Raw genomic sequence first — 20,735 nt, 5'->3', positions numbered from 1 at the left:
TCGCGCCCGCACCTCGCTCAGCCAGTGAGCGGGAACCGGTCTGTATGTGGGATCCGAACCCTCGGCGGGAGCGCCGCAGCACTCCCAAGCGGCGGACTGTAGCAGTGCGCCACCGGGCCGGCCCTAGCTTGGTGATTTTTTAACAGACTGGACAAACCTGCATAGCCACCACCCAGATGTAGAAATGCCCGTTACGAGCTCTCAAGAAGCCCCCCCTTGTATTCCTCTCCAGTCACTAACCTCCTCCCAAGGGGTACCAATAGCCTGACTTCTGCCAGCATAGATTAGTTTTATTTATTTATTTGGCAGCTGGCCTATATGGGGATCCGAACCCTTGACCTTGGTGTTATAAGGACATGCTCTAACCAGCTGAGCGTTGTAACTGGCTAGCCCCAGAATAGAATCATTTTGCATGTTTTTGAAATTTATATAAATGTAATCAAACAGCATTGCTTCATTGTTCTTCTGGGCCTGGCTTCTTTGGCTCAACATAATGTTCATGAGATGAGATTCACACATTTTGTGTTTAGCAATTTGTTCTTTCTTGTTGCTGTTGAGTATTTCCTTGTACAAATATAGCACAACTTGTTTATCCATTCTAATGTTGGCTATTTGTATAATTTCCAGTTTTGAATAAAGCTACTATGAACGTTATTGTACTTGTGTTTTGGTAAACATATATTCACATTTCTCTTGGGTACATCCCTAGGATTGGAATAGCTGGGTCATAGGATATGCATGTGCTCAGCACTAGTAGACACTACCACACAGTTTTTGTACTATTTTATGCTCCTAGCAAGCAATTTATGAGTTTCACTTGCTCCATATCCTTGCCAACTTTTGGTTATTTCCCTTCTTTTTCATTTTAGCCATTGCTGGTGGGTATGATGAAGGATTATCTTATTGTAGTTTAATTTCTATTTCCTTGCTAATGGAGTTGAGCATCTTTTCATATGCTCATTTGCCATTTGTATATTTTCTTTGTGAAATGCCTGTTCCTTTTGCTCTTTTTCTATTGCTTTTATTGATTTCTAGAAATTCTTGATATATTTGAGATATTAACCATTTGTCAGATAAATGCATTGCCATTTTCTTCTCCCACTGTAGGATTTGCCTTTTCACTCTTAGTTTTGTCCTCCGATGAACAGAAGTCCTTAATTTTTTTGAGCTAGTGTTCTTTATTTTTGTTTTAATTTTTAATTAACACATAATTGTACATACTTATGGTGTACGATGTGATATTTTGATACACTGTATAATGATCAAATCAAGGTAATTAGCATATCCATCAACTGAAACATTTATCATTTCTTTATGGTGGAAACATACAAAATCCTATTACTAGATCAAAATAATATTGTACCAATATCTGCCCATGAAGATGCATAATTTGCCTTCTCCTCATTTTACTCAGTAAATTTTCCCAAAGTTTTTAAAATTTTCACTTAGTAATAGCAGTAGCCTTATTTACTCCAAATGCCCCATAACGTTATTTTTATTTATTCAGATATAATTATATATCAATTGCAGGAATCATATTTCAAAACTGCCTTCCTCCTATTTTAATTGTTCTGTTACTATTCAGTTTATAATTGACTATTCCCTTGAGTATTCTTTTTTTTTTGTCTTTTTTCGTGTCTGGCAACGGATCGCAACCCTCAGCCAGTGAGCGGGAACTGGTCTGTATGTGGGATCCGAACCCTCAGCGGGAGAGCCAACGCGCTCCCAAGCGGCGCACTGTAGCAGTGCGCCACCGGGCCGGCCCTTCCCTTGAGTATTCTAATGAGATTGGAATATTGGCATATTATGCTATAAATGCTTTTATGTCTAAAGTTGTCTTTCTTTTGCTCTGATAGAAGAATCGTATCTAGCTAGGGTAGGTTTAAAATTTTTGGATCTGTTCTTTTCTCACAATTTGTAGATGTTTTCTTCTAATATGGCTTCTATTGTTGCAAATAAGTCTAGTGCCATGTGATCCCTTTTCATTGTAAATAGCTTGTTTCTGCATGGAAATACTTTAGGTTTTCTTTTTATCCTTTAATCTCAATGCCAAATCAAGTTTGGGGTTGATTGGGTTCCTCTGGCAGTCAAAGATTGCAGGGATTTCTGTGCGGGAGGACCAATGAGTTAGGGTCCCATAGGATTAGATAATTCAGAGTCAATAGCTGTCATTCATATGGGGGCAGTGAGTGACAATTTTGGGGAATCCTTGAGAAGAAATAATAGGAGACATGTGGGTGTTTGGGACCTCTGTAGAAATTCTTGAGGTTTTATGTGAGTTGGAATGTATCTGAGTTCATTGATTTGGTTCATGAGAGTTTATTTATTGGAACACCAAAGTGATGAATGATTCATTGCAATCCTGGGATTCTCAAGGGATTACAATTCTTTGGGAGTCAGTTTTGCGGGGCCTGTAGAAGTCATGGATTGGGGCTTGTGGACATTTGTTATTGCAAGACTGCATTGTTTTGTGATGGACTGGAAGGTCTATTACTGAGGGATTTATGGTGGTCACTGATTCTATATATGGTTTGTAAGTTATGTGGTCCTAGAGCAGGTCAGGTTTGGCCCCCACAGGTTCAGTATTTTGACCCCTAGAGCAGATCAATGTTGGTTTTCTGTTGAGGGAGTATTTCCTGTGTTGGTGATTATTTGAGGAGCCTGTGGAAACAAGTTGATGACACTATTTGGAGGCACAGTTTTTGTCAAGCAATGTGGGCTAATGATTTAGAGCCTATGCAGACTGGCTGGTTTTCAGGGCCCAGATGGGCATTATGCGGGAGAGGGATGAGTTTAAGTTTATTTGTTTGTTTGTTTTTTCAGCTGGCTGGTACAGGGACTGAGCCCTGGATCTTGGTGTTGTCAGCACCATGCTCTAACCAACTGAGCCAACCAGCCAGCCCTGAGTTTTCATCTTTGACAAAGGAGGGTGGACTCTTAAGTTGTCCAGAATGTGCACTGAATTATACAGAAGCTCAGTTTATGCATTTGTGATATGGACACCACTCAGCCAGAGCACTTTGAAGACAGCAGGAAACAAATAATGTTTATTGTGACTGTACCATGAATAGAATACCATGCGGTTCTCTAGTTAAGAAAATGCACTTTGGAGTCAGGAATATCTGGATTTGAATTCCTGTCCTTCCCCTTAATCTGAGTGATCTTTGGGAAAATTTCTTAATATCTCTGAACAGCCCTATCTGATGGTAAATGGGAGTAATAATAATAATAATGTCTAGTCCACAGGATGAGTGAAAATTAAGTGAGGTACCTAATAAAACATGCCTTGCACCTTGTAATAATTGCAATATTTAATCTTAACTGAGTGTGTTCCAGGTGCCAGGAATGTGTGGGTGCTTTGGAAGCATCATTTTATTTAACTCTAACAACTCTATGAGATAGATGCTTTCATCCTGTTTTAATATGAAGAAACTCAGCCTAAAGTGACTTCTCTGGATTTTAGCTGGAACGTAGAAAGAAGAGCTAGAATTCAAACCCTCATTCATTTTATATCAAATCTTGTGAGTTTTTCCCATATTCCATGCTAGTACTTGGTGCTGGTTTTACTGAACTTTTCTGCAGCATCTGGCACAGTGAGCTGCCCCTTGGTGCCCCTAGAAAGCATTTGTAGGTGAATGTTGGGTGACTAACCATGTGGACACTGTCTTTCCAGGTTTCTTGGAGCCTCTGCAGAGTCCTGGGGCCAGCCCCCTAGTAAGAACTGCAGGACCCTCTTTCTGACCCCAGCTTACCTGGCCTCAGCAGCTCCAGTTGAGTCCACAGATGCCAAGCCGGCTTCAAGCTCCTGGGAAGAACACAGTTGTCAGCAGGCGGGCCTGAGGGCTGAGGCCCACTGTGAACATGGCAGCTGACAGGGACTCTCCCCTTTGGTACCCAGCCCTGGCTACAGAGGGACATGGCAGCTCATGTGAGGTGAGGAGGGAGAGGACCCCAAGGGCAGGAATTCATTCAGTGAGGAGATATCCCTGACCTGTCCCCAGTGCCTCAGAGAAGGGGCAGGTGAGTCACAGGAAGCAGCAGATTCCAGCTTTGCTGCCCCAGAGGCAGATCAGGATCCTCCCACTGAGAGTGAGCAACATATGGCTGATGTCACCATGTCCCAAGGCCTGTGTGTTTCAGCAGAAAATGTGACGTAGTTGATGGAAGAGGGGGAAGATGTGGAGGTTCCAGCCCCAGGGCCTTGGGACAAGGGTAGCAGCTCCCAGCAGGGTATTGAAGGTGAGGTCCAATTGGGAACAGCCACCTGCCATAGACAGGGAGATGCTCCCCCAAACTGCGCAGGGCCTGTCACTCTCCATGGGCTCTTCACAGGTGCTCAGCTGATCCCACCAGAGTCCCCTTTCCCTCTGGTTACTCGGGATCTAATGATTTCTCCTGTATCTTGATTTAGGTGCAAAAAAATCCCTTTTCTTTGGAACTGAGAGACTGGCAGAGAAGTAGGGCGACCACAGTCTCTAGGGCCTTCTGGCTTTTCCTCCTCCCTTCAGAGATAAATAAAATGGCCTGAGAAGGTGCGAGACTGGCCCAGGCCTCTCAGGTTGGCGATGACAGCACTAGGCCAGAGCCAGGTCTTCCAACTCTCCTCTACTCTCATGGTGCCACAGAAGAGACCAAGTGTCCCACTCAGAGTTCCCTTTGAGTTTTTTTTTTTTTTTTTGCGGCTGGCCAGTATGGGGATCTGAACCCCCCTTCGAGATTCTGTAAGCAGAGGAGGACAATGAGCGAGCCAGTCCCTGCCCATAGCTCCGTCCTGTCAGATCTTCCTGCAATGCTGTCACCTCTGGGGAAGGGCTCGTCATCACAGGGGCTCAAGGTCATGGGGTCATTAGAATAATATTAAACTTTTAAATATTATTTTGTTTTTTTATCATTTTATAATTTCATAATAAAATGTTAGAAAATAGAAGAGAATGAAAAATTACTTGTAATTCCAGCATTTCTCAAAGTTAAATGTTAATTAACATTTAACTATATTTCCTTCCAGTCGTTTGGTCCTTCGTGTGTGCGTCATGCATGTGTGTGGGTACAGGTGTAGGGCTGAAAGTGTGCATGCATACCATACACAATATAGCTAAAGTTTAAACATCGATACATACCATTTGGTTATCTCCTTTTTAACTTGGCAGTTTAAGATAATTTTCTAGAAAATATTTTTCTTCATATGAAAAAAATTTAATGATAAAATAATAATATAATAATAAAAAAATAAATACTTTTCTTCATCATATGGACACATATGATGTCCATAATTTAACCAGTCCACTATCTTTTAAATTTTATTTTTAATTGACAAATAATAATTGTACATATTTACAGGGTACAATGTAATATTTTGGTATATGTATGCATTATAGAATGATTAAATCGAGCTAATTAACATATTTATCATTTCACATACTTATTTCTTTTGTGGTGTGAACATTTAAAATCTGGTCTCTTAGCAATTTTGAAATATATATTACATTGTTATTAACTATAGTCACCATGCCGTGTGATAGATCTCAAGAACTTGTTCCTTCTATCACAAACTTTGTACACTTTGACCAACATCTCCCCATCACCCCACAACCAGTCCACTATTGTGTACTGAGAGTGTTTCAGGTTTTCTATTGTGATTAAAACTGCTATAGTAAAATTCCTACATTTAAATCTTTTTGCCCAAGCCATTGAAATTATATTTTTGAATCAAAGGTATAGGGGCACTAAAGGATAAATGAATCAATGCTTGATGATAGTACACTTCTGCCTTGTCTAAACTCTGCTCATCGTATCAGTCACAGACCCACGGGTTGGGGCCACAACAGTGTGGTCATCCCCAGTCCTGGAGATGGCCTCTTGCCCAGCTGATGTGTGAGGATTCCAGATTAATGATTCTGGGCTCTGCAAGGCACATTTCTCCATTCATCTCTTCCTTCCCAGCCACAGATCTCTGGCCCTTCCCAAGAAGAGATGGAAATGGCCAAGACTCTGGTGAATATTAGTTATTCACTTATTTCTTAGGTTCTTGGTTTTTTCATTAGATGTCAGGGAGCAGGGTGTAGGAAGAGATACCAAGAAAACAGTGAAAAATGTCCCCAGGGGTTGCGGAGCAGCCAGCTGGAGCGAGAAATAGTAGCTAGAGCTGGATAACAAGCAGAGGAGTCAGTAAGAGAAAGAAGACCGAGGGGACAGCTGGAGGGCCATGATGTACTTACTGGAGATGGAGAACAGCCAAGGGGTCCTGGGAGCAGGTGGAGGCACAGTGGGACAAACAGAGGAAACATGTCAGACACTGGGTGGCAGCCAGAGAGGCTGGAGAAATGGTGATCATTGGGGATCGGGGAAGAGCCAGAGGGTTAAAGAACAATCGGAAAGATCATGAAATAAGAGGGACCAGGAAATAGAAGAACCAGACAGAAGCCAGGAGCAGGGACCATCCAGAGGGATGAGGAAACAGAAGCATCAGATAAAATGGAAAAAGCGAAAACATTCAAGGAGGTGGGTATGAGCCTGAGGGACAAGCAACTTCCAGACGAGCCAGGGAGCAGTTCCTTGGTTTAGAGGAGAATTTGAGGGCATAGGGAAAAGGCAGAGGTATAAGGCACAAGAAATGGAGGAGATGGGAAACGTGACCCTGAGAATGGGTACCAACCAGAGGGACCAGGAGACAGTTGCTGAGGCTGTAGAACAGGTGGAGGGATCAGGGAAGGAATAGAAATTGTGAAACAGTTGGAGAGGTGCGAGAAGAGCCTCTATGGCTGAGGAAAGGCCTAGGTTAGCAGGGAACACATGGTGCAAAGAACAGTCACTGAGGTTGGGGAACAGCTAGAAGGAGCAGCGAAAATGTGCATGGGGCTGGGTGTCAACCAGAGGTCCCAGGAAATAACCAGAGGAACTAGGGGACAGGCAACATGAGTGCTCAATGTGTGCCTTGTGTGGGGTGGCAGCCTGATTGACCAGGGAACAGCTAGAAAGCCTAGAGAAGAATCAGAAGGGATAGTATAAATGACTGAAGCAAGTTAACAGCCAGAGGTCCCAGGCAGTGGTCACTGGGGTTAGGGCACAGTTGAAGAATCCAGGGAGAGGTTGGGTACAGCCAGAGTTCCCAGGAGTAGGATGACCAACCATCTTGGTTTGCCAGTGACTGAGGGGACATGGGACTTTCGGTGCTAAAATAGGGAAATTTCTGGGCAAACTGGGATGGTTGTTACCCTACCCAGGAAACAACTAGTGGAACCAGCCAGTAGTCAGATGGAATATGAGTAATGGAGACGATGGGAGTACAGAATCCAGACGTGGCACAGAACACAGAAGCACTGCCCTCTAGAGGTTAAGAGTATGGGCTGGGGGCAGATGCACGAATATCAAGGGAGAGCACATTAGAAATGTACTCAAGGGACTGTCCAAGGTACAGGGAAGAATCAGGAGACCAGAGAATAGTCCGAGGAGTCCAACAGCAGCCAGTCTAAGTGAACTAGGAGCAGCTGGAAGAAACAAGAAGGGCTCTTAGGGACCAGGAAACAGTCAGGACAGGGCACCATCAGAAGAATGGTGCCACAGAACAAGGATAGGCTGGAGGGACAACTATCTAAGGGAACACAGGACAGCAGAACAGGAAACAGGAGGGATGAACAGCTAGAGAAACAATCAAAGGAAGGAATAAATAAGAACAAGGGCACTCAGAAGGAACAAGAAACGTGTAGAGGGAACAGTAGGCAGAGGGACCAAGGAAGAGTCAGAGAACAAGAAATAGTCAGATGGCAAACACTTGAAGGGAACAAGAACCTGCAGAGGGAGCAGGGAGAAGTCTGGGGACGAAGAAAACAGCGGCCAGGGAGCAGCCAGAGGACACAGGGAAAGCCAGAGTGTGGGAGAAGCAGTTGCAGGGCCCCAGGGAACAGAGAATTGTCAGAGGGACAGGGAGCAGCAGACAAAGCAGGTTCACTGGTCACTGGCTACCAGCTTGTCTGAGTCCAGTGAGACAGAACCCCCCCCCACACACACAAGTCACATGGAGCAGGTTTCTTATTTACAGATAGGCAGCAAGGGACAACAGAAGCCTAAGATTGTGAGCTGGTCCCCCACGGCTCAGGAAAACTGCTGGGGTGGATGGAGTCTCATCTGCGCATGCCCCATTTGTCCTGCAGCTGAAGGACCATGGAAAACAACCTGCCCTGGGTTTTATACCCTGGGCCAACCCGATTTGCTGAGCTAAAGCACTGAAGGACATCCTGTTTCATCCTCTTCCCCACCGCCTCCTACTCTCCCAGCCCCTCTCTCAGCACATAGCATCACAGTCTAACATGGTTGTAGAAAACCAATAACTGAGAATTCTTTATTTTTCTCACACACACCCTCCCCCCAGTACTACCTCCTTAAAACATGGCATCAACACCTTCCTCTACATCCCCATTACAACAAGCACGTTAAGTCTAGATTTTCTCATTCTCTCACACCAACTCTGCAGTGCATCTCCAGACTGGTCTTCTGGTCTTCCCATTTCAAACATTCCCCCTAATGCATCTGAATACTGTTTTAAAGCACACAATTATGATCAGGTCTTTTCCTGCATATAAATCGCAGCCCATTCTCTACTAGGACAAAAAAGACTTGTTCCTTGTTCTGACCCCAATATATCTCTGAATTTTCCTCATAACCGCCTTCTCAATATACTACACAGACTCCTCTCCTTTATATAGAATTATTTGTAATTCTCTGAATCCACCATGTATTTTTCTTTTTTCCTTCCTCCACACTTTTGTTCATGCTTCCCCCTTCTAGATAATTCTTACCCCACTATCTCTATGTAACCTAACCTTATACTTCCCATCCTTTTCTTCCAGATGCTTTAGTCCCCTTTGTATCTTCCTATGTTGGTTATCCAAGTCCTTAAGTTTTATATTTTATTCAATTCTATACTGTCATTGCCTAGGACAACATCTAGCACATAATCGATTGGTAAATTCATTGTATCTAGTTCCTAAGTTAACTAGAGGACTTGAAAAAAGCCCATTTAAATCCTCATTTTTGAAAAAAGAATGACTGAATGAATAAATGAATGAAAGTGGCACACAATGAGTGTCAAGATACTTTAATAAATTCTTTCCTCTTACAAAATAAAATACAAAACTAGGTATTTAGTGAAAACTCTATATGATACATTATGGTAAAAAGAATTAAAACCAACTTCCTATCTATCTCCTTCCATCCCCCAGTGCTGATCATGTTGCCTTGAACAGGATTGTGTCCTTACAGGTACTGGTGTCATTCAAGGATGTGACTGTGGACTTCAGCAGGGAGGAGTGGCAGCACTTGGATGCTGCTCAGAGACGCCTGTACAGGGATGTGACACTGGAGAACTATAGCCACCTGCTCTCCGTGGGTAAGCACAGCCGCCCCATGCATCTGCCAGGGGCCTCGATGAGAGCATTTCCATTCTCAGCTGCTGAGTGCTCTGAGACATCTGAAGTGTGTGATGATGTCATCCTTATTTGTCTGGGATTCTTCAGCCCCTTTTTGAAACTTGGGTACCTTTCTGAAGAGCATTGAAAGGCCCTTGAAACCCAGTCAGCTGGACCCAATCCTGTATCATGTCCTGTTAACAGGCTACCAAATCCCCAAACCAGAGGCCATCTTCAAATTGGAGCAAGGACAGGGGCCATGGATGTTGGAGGGAGAGGCCCCACATCAGAGCTGTCCAGGTGAGTGAGTGGGACCCAGGCAGATGAGGGACATGGAAGTAAATCTCACTTTTTCTTGGAGAGGCTGATGCCTTTGAAAGGTTCTGAAGATAACATCTTGAAAGTTCTAAACTTTTGCAGTTGATTGGTGATAGCTTACAGTAGCCCTCAGATACGTAGATGCCATCTCCCAGTATGACCCTTGCCACATCTATTGTCTTCTTCTTTGCTTGGCTGGCAAGAGAGCTGTCTCTAATCTTTATACTCTAGGTCACATACCACCCTATCTTATCTAGGACCTTTTTAGTTTTCCTACTCCACCTCCACCCCCAATCTTAGATTCTTTCCTTGTACAATCATGTGTTTTAAAATTTCTTCCCTTCATTCCAATTCCCCATATCTATTCCTTATGCCTCCTCCATGGGCAACTGGTCTAGTGTGATCTTTGAACTTGTGTGGTATTCTCTTAAAGCCTGAAGTATTAGTTTATGAGCATGTATTTTTAGTATATATAAACCATATCATGCTGTGTGTCTTAATTCTGTTCCTTTTTCTCACTTGTCCCTAAGGTCTGTGCATATTGCAGTGTGTTCATCTGGTTTTGTTCTTCAAGTCACTGCCCAGCATTTCACAGTGGGCCAGCACCGCATCTTACTCAACTGTTCACCCAGTCATGGACACCGAGGGTTCTGTCTAACTCCCAGCAAATACAAACAACTTTGCAATAAATTTCTATATAAATGTTTCCTTATAGGGTGTGAGAGTTTCTCAGGGGTATGTGGAGAAGACAGGATTTGCCTAATCATTGAGTACTGTCATGCTGAATTCGACTGAGTACCACCATACTATTCTCAGATTGGCTGCACTAATCTATACTCCCAGCAACAGTGCAAAGGGTTCTTACTTTTCCAGAGTTTCTGCCAACAATTAGTAGTACCAAAGTTTCCCATTTTTTTGGCCAACAATGGGTATAAAGTGGTATCTCATTTTTTATTTTGCATTTCTCTAATACCTAGCTTGAGTATTTCATGAATTACCTATTATCTTTCTGAGTTTCCCTCCTATGAATTACCTTGTTCAAAACATTTTCCTTGTTCAGAACATTTTCCTTGTTTCAGTTAAGCTTCTTCAACTTGTGTTTACTGATTTGCATCCAATTTATTATTTGCTTTTTTTTCCCAGCCTTCCCCACCTCATTTTCCCCACAAATGAGGTTCCTCTGGGGACCCTGTCTCCTATTCACCAATCTTTTCTTCATGTCCATGCAATGATGCAGCCATACAGAAATTCTGATGCCTACTCTTTTGATGTTCCCAGTCTCTCTCTTTTACTGGAGATTTAGTTCTATGTTTAGCTACCCAGGTAGTTCTTATGAGATGTTTCTCTTGATTCCCAGTATATCGGAAATCATAATAATCACCTCACATGTCAGAAACCCTTCTCACCTTCCAGATTCTTTCATATTCTGCCAGTGCTTCTTAAATATTTCCTCTCAGCCATTTTTTTAACTAATCTGTAGTACCTACTGCTTTTCCATTTTTGCAGATCTTATTTTCTGTTCTCAGTTCTTCTCTCAGTTAGTTCATCTTCTCAGTTCCCAGTGTGATCACCCAAAATCAGCATCAGGTTTTCTTCTGCCTGAATTGTGATTATTATATTCCTGATTAGATTTGCTGATTCCACTCTTGTTACTAGTTCATTTTAAATGCTAATGACAGATTTTATTACCTAAAACATTCTGTTTATCTTGTCATGAGCTTTATGAAACAAACCTATGATTGCTTCCCATTTCCTAGTCTGTGACAATTAAGCTGTTCTTTCAGAGAGATAAACTACATGGTCACATATTTCCAGTTCAAACTTGTATTTGCATATTTTCCATAAACTTCATTTCCATAAACTCTGCTCAACTTCATTTTTCTTTTTCTATTTTTAAAGATGACCGGTAAGGGGATCTTAACCCTTGACTTGGTGTTGTCAGCACCACGCTCTCCCAAGTAAGCTAACCGTCCATCCCTATATAGGGATCCGAACCTGTGGCCTTGGTGTTCTCAGCACCACACTCTCCCAAGTGAGCTGGCCTTTCAACTCTATTTTTAATATTTTCTTAATGTCTACCATATTGGATAATCTTCCCTGAATCTGACTCTTTATTCTGGGCTCTATCTATTCAGATGATACACTCTTAATTACTCCAGCAGACATGGCTCTTTCCTTTTTCTCATCCTCTGTCCCACAGGAGCTCAGAAAAAAAGCACAGGATTTTAGGGTGTGAGGTAACTGAGGCTATTACCACTATGGTTTTAGAAAGTCTCCAGCTTTAAAAGCCTGTTTCTTTTTAATTAATTTTTTAAATTGACAAAAATTGTATTATTTATCATATACAACATGATGTTTTGAAGTTAATGCATACTAAGATCCTGTTTCTTATTGTATAACTCAGTGTCTAATCAGGAGTGAGAAACCACACATTAATTTGAACAGGGAAAGTTTAAGATAAAGATTATTAGTAAGATTGGAGTAATGAGGGTTAGCTACTAAAAAGTAAAAACAACTCTGAAAAATAAAGGAACACCAGATATGAGTATAAGGCACAGCCGATTCGCTAATGCTGTGCCCAAGGAAGAGGCTCCCCTACTTCCCAGGGATGAGATCCAGACCGCATTAGGAGGGCACAGCTGTGGCTCATGGCATGGCAGAAGATTTGCTATGGTGCCACGCTGGCGGAACTTGCTGGAAATCTGCTCTCTCGGGTTCCAGAGAAAACTGTTTGTATTAGTCCGCTTGTGTTACTATAGCAAAATACCTGAGACTAGGAAATTTATAAGGAAAAGAGGTTTATTTGGCTCACGATTCTGGGACAGCTGCATCTGGCACGGGCCTCAGGCTGCTTCTACTCATGGTGGAAAGCAGCAGACAGCCGGCAGGTACAAGCAGATCACGTGGTGAGAGGAAGCAAGAGAGAGAAAGAGGGAAGGTGCCAGGGTCCTATAAACAACCAGCTCTCACAGGAACCAATAGAGTGAGATTTCACTCACTAACCCTCCTCCCCCAGGGAGAACATTAATCCATTCATGAGGGATCCACCCCCATGACTCAAACAGCTTCCAGCCCTGCCACATTGGGGATCAGATTTCCACATGAGTTTTCGGCAGGGACAACACATCCAAACTCTATCATTCTGCCCATGGACCCCCAAAACTCATGTCACTCTCACATACAAAATACAATCATTCCATCTCAAAAGTCCCAAAATTCTTAGCTTGTTCCAGCACCAACTTAAAAGTCCAGAGTCCAAAGTCTCATCTGAGACCAAAAGCAAAACTCCTTCCAGCTGTGAACCTGTAAAAATCAAAAACAAATTTATCTACTTCCAAGATACAATGGTAGAACAGACATTGGGTACACATTCCCATTCCAAAAGGGAGGAATAGGCCCCAAACAAGTCTGAAACCCAGCAGGGCAGACATTATGTCTTAAAACTCCAAAATAGTCTTCTTTGATTCCAAATCGTGCATCCTGGGCACAATGGGGCATCTGGGTGCCCAAAGCATCAGGCAGCCTCACTCCCACAGCTCTGCCAGGTGCAACCCAGTGGGCTGCACTGTTGCCTGTGGCTTTTCCAGGCTGGTGTTGCACGTTGCCAGTGGCCTTACAGATCCGGGGTCCTGACGGCAGCCCTGCTGCCTTGGCTCTACTAGACATTTCCCTGATGGGGGCTGTCTGTGGGGGCTCTGACCCCACTTTCCTGCTTGGCATTGCTCTAGTAAATGACCTCTGCAGTGGCTCCACCCCTGCAGCAGGTCTCTGCCTGGACCCCAGGCTTTTCCATACATCCTCTGGAATCTGGGTGGAGGCTGCCATGCCTCCACTGTTCTCACATCCTGCCGGCCTGCAGACTTAACACTATGTGGATGCCACTGAGGTTTCAGGCTTCTACTCCCCAGAGCTGCTGCATGAGCCACACTTGGGGCTGCTTGAGGCAGGGCTGCTCCAGCCAGAGCAGCTGGGATGCAGGGAGCAGGTTCCCAATGGCAGCTGTGCCCCAGATCTGTCCTCTGGGACAATTCGGTCCTTCTAGGCCTCAGGGTCTGTGATGGGTGGGGAACCCTTCCAGACTTTTCAAATGCCTTTAGGGCTTTTTTCCCATTGTCCCGGCTATTAGCATCTGGCTGCCTCACCACCAAGCTAATGTCTTTAGTAACCAGTTTATCTGCTTCACGCTTGCATTATTCTTTTGCTGTCTGCTTCTCTACCACATGGCCAGGCTGCAAATTTTCCAAATCTTTACCCTCTGCTTCCCTTTTAAATTCTGGCTTTACATCATGCCTTTGCTACATAACTCAGAGTAGGCTGTTAAAAGTAACCATGCAGCTTCCTTACTGCTTTGCTCCTTAGAAATTTCTTCCACCAAACATTTTGGCTCACAACTCTTAAGTCTCACCTTCCACAAAGTCCAAGGGCATGGACACAATGCAGCCAAATTCCTTGCTATGGTGAACCAAGGGTGATCTTTTGTCCAATTCCCGATAAGTTCCTTATTTCTATCTGAGACCTCATCCTCTTTACTGTCCACATTTCTATCAACATTCTGGTCACAACGATTTAACCATTTAACTCTAAAATGTTCCAAATGTTCTCTCATCTTTTTGTCTTCTCCTAAGTCCTCCAAACTCCTCCAACCTTGCCTAACACCCAGTTCCAAAGCTGCATCCACATTTTCAGGTATCTGTATAGCAACACTCCACTCTTCAGTACCAATTTTCTGTATTAGTCCATTTGTGTTATTATAACAGAAATATCTGAGACTGGGTAATTTATAAGGAAAAGAGGTTTATTTGGCTCACAATTCTGGGACAGCTGCATCTGGCACAGGACTCAGGCTGCTTCTGCTCATGGTGGAAAGCAGCAGACAGCCAGCAGGTACAAGCAGATCACATGGCGAGAGGAAGCAAGAGAGAGAAAGAGGGAAGGTGCCAGGGTCTTTAAACAACCAGCTCTCACAGGAACCAATAGAGTGAGATTTCACTCACTAACCCTCCTCCCCCAGGGAGAGCATTAATGCATTCATGAGGGACCCACCCCCGTGACTCAAACAGTTCCAGCCCTGCCACATTGGGGATCAGATTTCCAGATGAGTTTTGGTAGGGACAACACATCCAAACTCTTATCACTGTTCATGAGAGGTGTCTCGCTAGAAGTATTCCACTACAAATCATCCAGAGGTGTGTCAGAGTAAGCTGTTGGGTGCTGGGTGCTGCTGCTGCAATGTGCTGCAGGACCCTGGAGCTGGAGAAGCTACTAAGTGTGCTGCCCCAGCTGGGTGCTTGGGCAGCCCTATGAGCTGCAGGAGCAGGTGCTGCAGAAGTCACCCACACCACAAGACCTGGGTGCTGAGGATGCTGCATGCGTGTCAGGAGCCAGATGTTGGTGAAGCCACTGGCTCTACAGGAGCCTGGTGCTAGACAAGCTGCCCTTGCTGGAAGAGCCTGCTGAGTGAGCCCCCTAAAACCTGGAAGCAAAGCCCCCTCCTCCTGCAGTGTCTCTCCAGTGCTCTGTACTGGCAGAGCTTAACATCATGCCCGGCAAAGGAAAAAAATATTTAAAGAGACCCAGGTCCATTTTTGTAGAGCAGGCAAGGAAGGGTGAATTTGGAGTTGAGAGGCAATAAACTGATAAGTGGAACACTTATTCTTCAGTTTTCTGAGGTGAAGCATGTAGAAAATATATAATGAATTTAAATTTATTGAATTTGGGGAGATAGGCAGAGGAGGATGTTTTATTCTCATTCAGGATTCTTCAAGCATCTGCTCAGAGGAATTCAAAGGATCATGCATTATATTTGGAAAGGGAAGACAACTGAGTTGCATGAAATGTTAACACTGACAGCCTTTGTGTATTAGTTCTTTCTGTTATAACATAAAGGTGTGCCAAGTTGAGTATCAATATGAGTGGTACAGTGTCTGCTTTATAAATTTGTAGCAAATATAACCTTTCTAGAGGTGTACTGAAATTAGAGCTGATATTAGAAGGACAACACATTTTGAATATGCACAGAGGGGCACAACAAGCTAAATGTAGATGTATATATAAGAATTATATAAGAATTCTGAGGTGAATGGGTCCAATTTAACAAGTCATTTCTGATCCTGACAGGTCATTCAGGGACCACATTCCAAGTCATTGCTCTGCCATCTCCTAGGACATTTTTGTCAACTGCACAGTTGATGGGTCACTGTGGAGTCCAGTGGGAAGGGGAAGAGGGAGTAGCGGAGATTTGCCCACTGTCTTCAGGCCTGCCTGGAAGCAGCACATATCACTTCTGCTCATATTCCAGTGGTGAAAACAAACTGAGACTGGTGAATGTGAGGCCCCCACCACATCCTATCACTATGAAAGAAGGGCAGTTTCTGCCACACATGGCTTTCCCTCCCTATTTTACACTTCTTGTCAAAAGCGTGTATTCCTGGGACCAAAAGAAACTTGCAGCTGCTTAAGAGTTGGAGCACAGATGTCTATTTACTGTTTGTCTAAAACAGGATGGCAATGTTGCAAGTTTTCCTATAGATATAAAGGAATTGGTGTTTGAGGCATATAAGTTTAATGTTGATGCTCATAATGGTTCAGAGGGAGAAGCAAGAGAAAGCAGAGAGGTTAGTAAGGTCTTAGAGCTGATATGTAATAAGCACATACATTTTGAAATATGTCTTCCATGCCAGGCTTCCCCTTAACAGGTTTCAGTGTCTTCTCGTTACTCTATTCACTATTCCTACATAGTGGAGCTGGATTCTCAGGATTCAAATCCCATTTCTCTCACTTATTTAGCTATTTGATATCTAACAAGTTACATAATTTCTGTATGCCCCTGTTTTCTCAGTTGTAAAACAATCGATAATGGTAGTTACCTCACAAGGTTTAGTGGGGATTAAATGAGCTATTGTGTATAAAGCACTTGGAGCAGTACCTGACAAATCTTACACGGTATATAATTGCTTTGCCTCTAGTAAGTATTCTGTGATAATTTTGTATTACTACATTATTGGCATTATTATCGACAAGTGGACTCTTCCATTTCTCTGGGTTCATCTTGTCTGAATTACACATACCTTATATCCACTGCTAATTGTTCTTTATGTCATTTTTCTTTTCCTTTTTAGATGACAATATTGGGGAAACTCAACAACATGGAATTTCTAGAGACGTTTCCTTTTCCTGTGAGAGATTTGATCAACCCATAGAAGACTCACTATGTCCTGTTTTAGAAAAACTGTGGCAAGATAATGACCAGCTAGAGAGATATCAGGAAAACCAGAATAACCCTTTAAGTCAAGTGAAAGTATTGATTAAAGAGAGGGACTATGAATGTAAAAACATTGAAAAAATAATTAATGTGACTACCAAGCTTGTTCCTTCAATTAAAAGACTCCATAACTGTGACACATTTGGAAAGAGTTTGAAGCATACTTCAAACTTACATAATCATAATAGAAACAGTGCAACAAAGAACTTTGATAAGATTTGTGGAAATGGTAACAATTTTACCCATACCTCTTCCTCTGCTAAGAATGAGAATTCTAATACAGGAGCAAATTCCTGTGAACATAATCAATGTGAAAAACATCTTGGCCACAAACAAACTGTCATACACCATCAAAAAATTCATACTGGGGAGAAACTTTACGTATGTACTAAGTATGTGAAGGGCTTTACCCAGAAGTCACATCTCTTTGAGCAGCAGAGAATTCATGATGGAGAAAAATCCCATGAATGTGACAAAAATAAGAAAGTCTTCACTCAGAAGCAACAAATTGATGTACATCAGAGTGTTTACACAGGAGAGAAACCCTATTTATGTACTCAATGTGGGAAGGCCTTTACCCTCAGGTCAAACCTCATCACACATCAGAAAATTCACACTGGGCAGAAACCCTATAAATGTAGTGAATGTGGAAAAGCCTTTTTCCAGAGATCAGATCTCTTTAGACATCTGAGAATTCACACAGGAGAAAAACCTTATGAATGCAGTGAATGTGGAAAAGGCTTCTCCCAGAATTCAGACCTAAGTATACATCAGAAAACTCATACTGGAGAAAAACACTATGAATGCAATGAATGTGGGAAAGCTTTCACAAGAAAATCAGCACTCAGGATGCACCAGAGAATTCACACAGGAGAGAAACCTTACGTATGCACTGAATGTGGGAAGGCCTTCATCCAGAAGTCACACTTCAATACACATCAGAGAATTCATACTGGAGAAAAACCGTATGAATGCAGTGACTGTGGGAAATCATTCACTAAGAAATCACAACTCCACGTGCATCAGAGAATTCACACAGGCGAGAAACCCTATATATGTACAGAATGTGGAAAGGTCTTCACTCACAGGACAAATCTCACTACACATCAAAAAACTCATACTGGAGAGAAACCCTATATGTGTGCTGAGTGTGGGAAGGCTTTTACTGATCAGTCAAATCTCATTAAACACCAGAAAACTCATACTGGAGAGAAACCCTATAAGTGCAATGGCTGTGGAAAAGCCTTCATATGGAAGTCACGCCTCAAAATACATCAGAAGTCTCATATTGGAGAGAGACACTATGAATGCAAGGAATGTGGGAAGGCCTTTATCCAGAAATCAACACTAAGTGTGCATCAGAGAATCCATACAGGAGAGAAACCCTATGTTTGTCCTGAATGTGGGAAGGCCTTCATCCAGAAATCACACTTCATTGCACACCATAGAATTCATACTGGAGAGAAGCCTTATGAATGCAGTGACTGTGGGAAATGCTTCACTAAGAAGTCACAACTCCGTGTCCATCAGAAAATTCACACAGGCGAGAAGCCCAATATATGTGCTGAATGTGGAAAGGCCTTCACTGACCGCTCAAATCTCATAACACACCAGAAAATCCATACTAGGGAGAAACCCTATAAATGCAGTGACTGTGGAAAAACCTTCACCTGGAAGTCACGCCTCAATATACATCAGAAATCTCATACTGGAGAGAGACACTATGAATGCAGTAAATGTGGGAAAGCTTTTATCCAGAAAGCAACACTAAGTATGCATCAGATAATTCATACAGGAAAGAAACCTTATGCTTGTACAGAATGTCAGAAGGCCTTCACTGACAGATCGAATCTCATTAAACACCAGAAAACTCATAGTGGAGAAAAACGCTATAAAGCTAGTGACTGAAAAAGGCTTCATCTGGACATCACAACTGGGTCAGATATCAGATATCCACAGGGAGGAAGAGGAACACCCAATGCTGCAATCATTGTGCAGGGGGAAGAGATATGAGAAACTATGGCTTGAGTGAACAGAAGGTAAACAAAGCCAAGCATCCTTCAGTCAACTGGAAATACAAGTTCCTACATCACCACGATTGCTGTGCAATTATATGCATTGGGAGACCTTTCAGATAAAGCATTTGTGCAATAGCCATATTTAGTTACCCAATTGATACAGGGGCTCTCGAGCTCCTGCAAGTAGAAATAAACACCTGAGGAGATGACTTTCACCTTTTGGATAAAGGACTTTATACAATCAGTATTGATTACTTCTTCATACCTTGGGATATAAAAGTGCTCAATACTGGCCAAAATTTTTTCAAATTTCTAGGGTGGGGAAAAGAGTTTTCATTGTCCAAACACTTTCAGGGCACTGAAGTCAAGGCATAAAACCTATTTGGAAATGCAGATCTAAGCACAGAAGCCAGAAGTTTTTTGTGATAATTGACATATAAGACACGGTAAAGATTCCCATGAAGAACTAACAGTTCTTTCTCTTCCCTTTGGGAAGTCACCATGGTATATGTTTTTAAAAGTAAAACAGAGTTTTTAAACTTAAAGTTTAACTTTATAGGGCCGGCCCGGTGGCGCACTGGAGAGTGCACCGCTTGGGAGCGCTGTGGCGCTCCCGCTGAGGGTTCGGATCCCATATAGAGACTGGTCCACTCACTGGTTGAGCACGGTGTGGGCGCGACACCGAGGGTTACGATCCCGTTGCCGGTCCCCGGTACGGGTGCGACACCGAGGGTTGCGATCCCGTTACCAGTCAGTAAAAAAGACAAAAAGGAAAAAAAAAAAGTTTAACTTTATAAATTTGGAAATTAGGCACAGCTCTAGCCTATGTTACAGGAATACAGTCATTAAATGTTACAGACATCTAAAGGTGGCAATTACTCCCTTATTAATTCCCTGCTGGGGCAGCAGGTGATTCACACCTTATAAAAGGGATGCGTGCCCTCTAACCCATGCCCACAAAGCTATCAGTTCTGTAAACTGAAGACCAGAGATTCCTCACCTCCTTAGTAACTGACCCTAAGACAGTGGAACTGAGCCATTATACCCTGGATTTTCAGTTTTGTTAGCTGATGCCTCTGCTTTCCTTGGGATTCCTGTTTGGAAAGAATGATTGAGAAATTGGGTTTCAATACATAAGATTTTGTTTTTCTTCCAATTTGGTTAAAATGTATTCATTTCCTACATGCACATTAAGGGTAGTTTTGTGTAGGTTGCTATGGGATAAAGTCATTGCATTGCACTTAGTTATTCTAAGATATAATTATAGTTTATTACAGTTGAATGACCAGAAGACTTCTCTAGAAAAAGCATTGCTTTTTTAAACATTGATATATAGACACTTCCTCATTTTCCCTTAAACATTTTTTACAATACCCATAAGAAAAAAGTTTTCTTTCTAGCATGCAATTGTCTTTTATTTCATTAAAGGTTTTTTTTATTACAGTACAATGCATACGGGAAATGTGTATATCATAAGCATACAGCTCAATGCATTCTCACAGACTGAACATACTCAGATCGAGAAACAACATGACCAGCACCCTAGAAACCCTCCCTGCACCCCCTTCCAGGTCATTCCCCACCCAAGGGTGAACACTATCCTGACTTCTAACAGCATAGATTTGTTTTGCCTGTTTTATTTTATGTAAACTGAGTCAAACATTTTATATAAATTAAGTCAAACAATTATATTTCATATAATTGAGTGATAAACTCTTTAGTGTCTATCCTGTCATT

General features: G+C 42.6%; 1 protein-coding gene across 2 annotated transcripts; it reads left to right on the top strand.

The window, feature by feature from the left end:
• Positions 1-2,921: 2,921 nt before the first annotated feature.
• Positions 2,922-18,888, top strand: ZNF41 (zinc finger protein 41). Of its 2 annotated transcripts, XM_008574990.1 has the most exons (4): positions 2,922-3,933; positions 9,256-9,382; positions 9,606-9,701; positions 16,838-18,888. In XM_008574990.1, the coding sequence occupies exons 1-4, from the start codon at positions 3,862-3,864 to the stop codon at positions 18,886-18,888; spliced, it is 2,346 nt and encodes a 781-aa protein (XP_008573212.1). In that variant the 5' UTR covers positions 2,922-3,861. The 2 variants fall into 2 exon arrangements, with proteins under 2 accessions (XP_008573212.1, XP_008573213.1); XM_008574991.1 differs by lacking the exon at positions 9,606-9,701.
• The last annotated feature ends 1,847 nt before the right edge of the window (positions 18,889-20,735 follow it).

The sequence above is a fragment of the Galeopterus variegatus genome, unplaced genomic scaffold (assembly GCF_000696425.1).
Source record: "Galeopterus variegatus unplaced genomic scaffold, G_variegatus-3.0.2 Scaffold1127, whole genome shotgun sequence".
Classification (NCBI taxonomy): Eukaryota; Metazoa; Chordata; class Mammalia; order Dermoptera; family Cynocephalidae; genus Galeopterus; species Galeopterus variegatus.
Note: the sequence above shows the minus strand (reverse complement) of the source record. Positions and strands in the feature narration are given on the sequence as shown.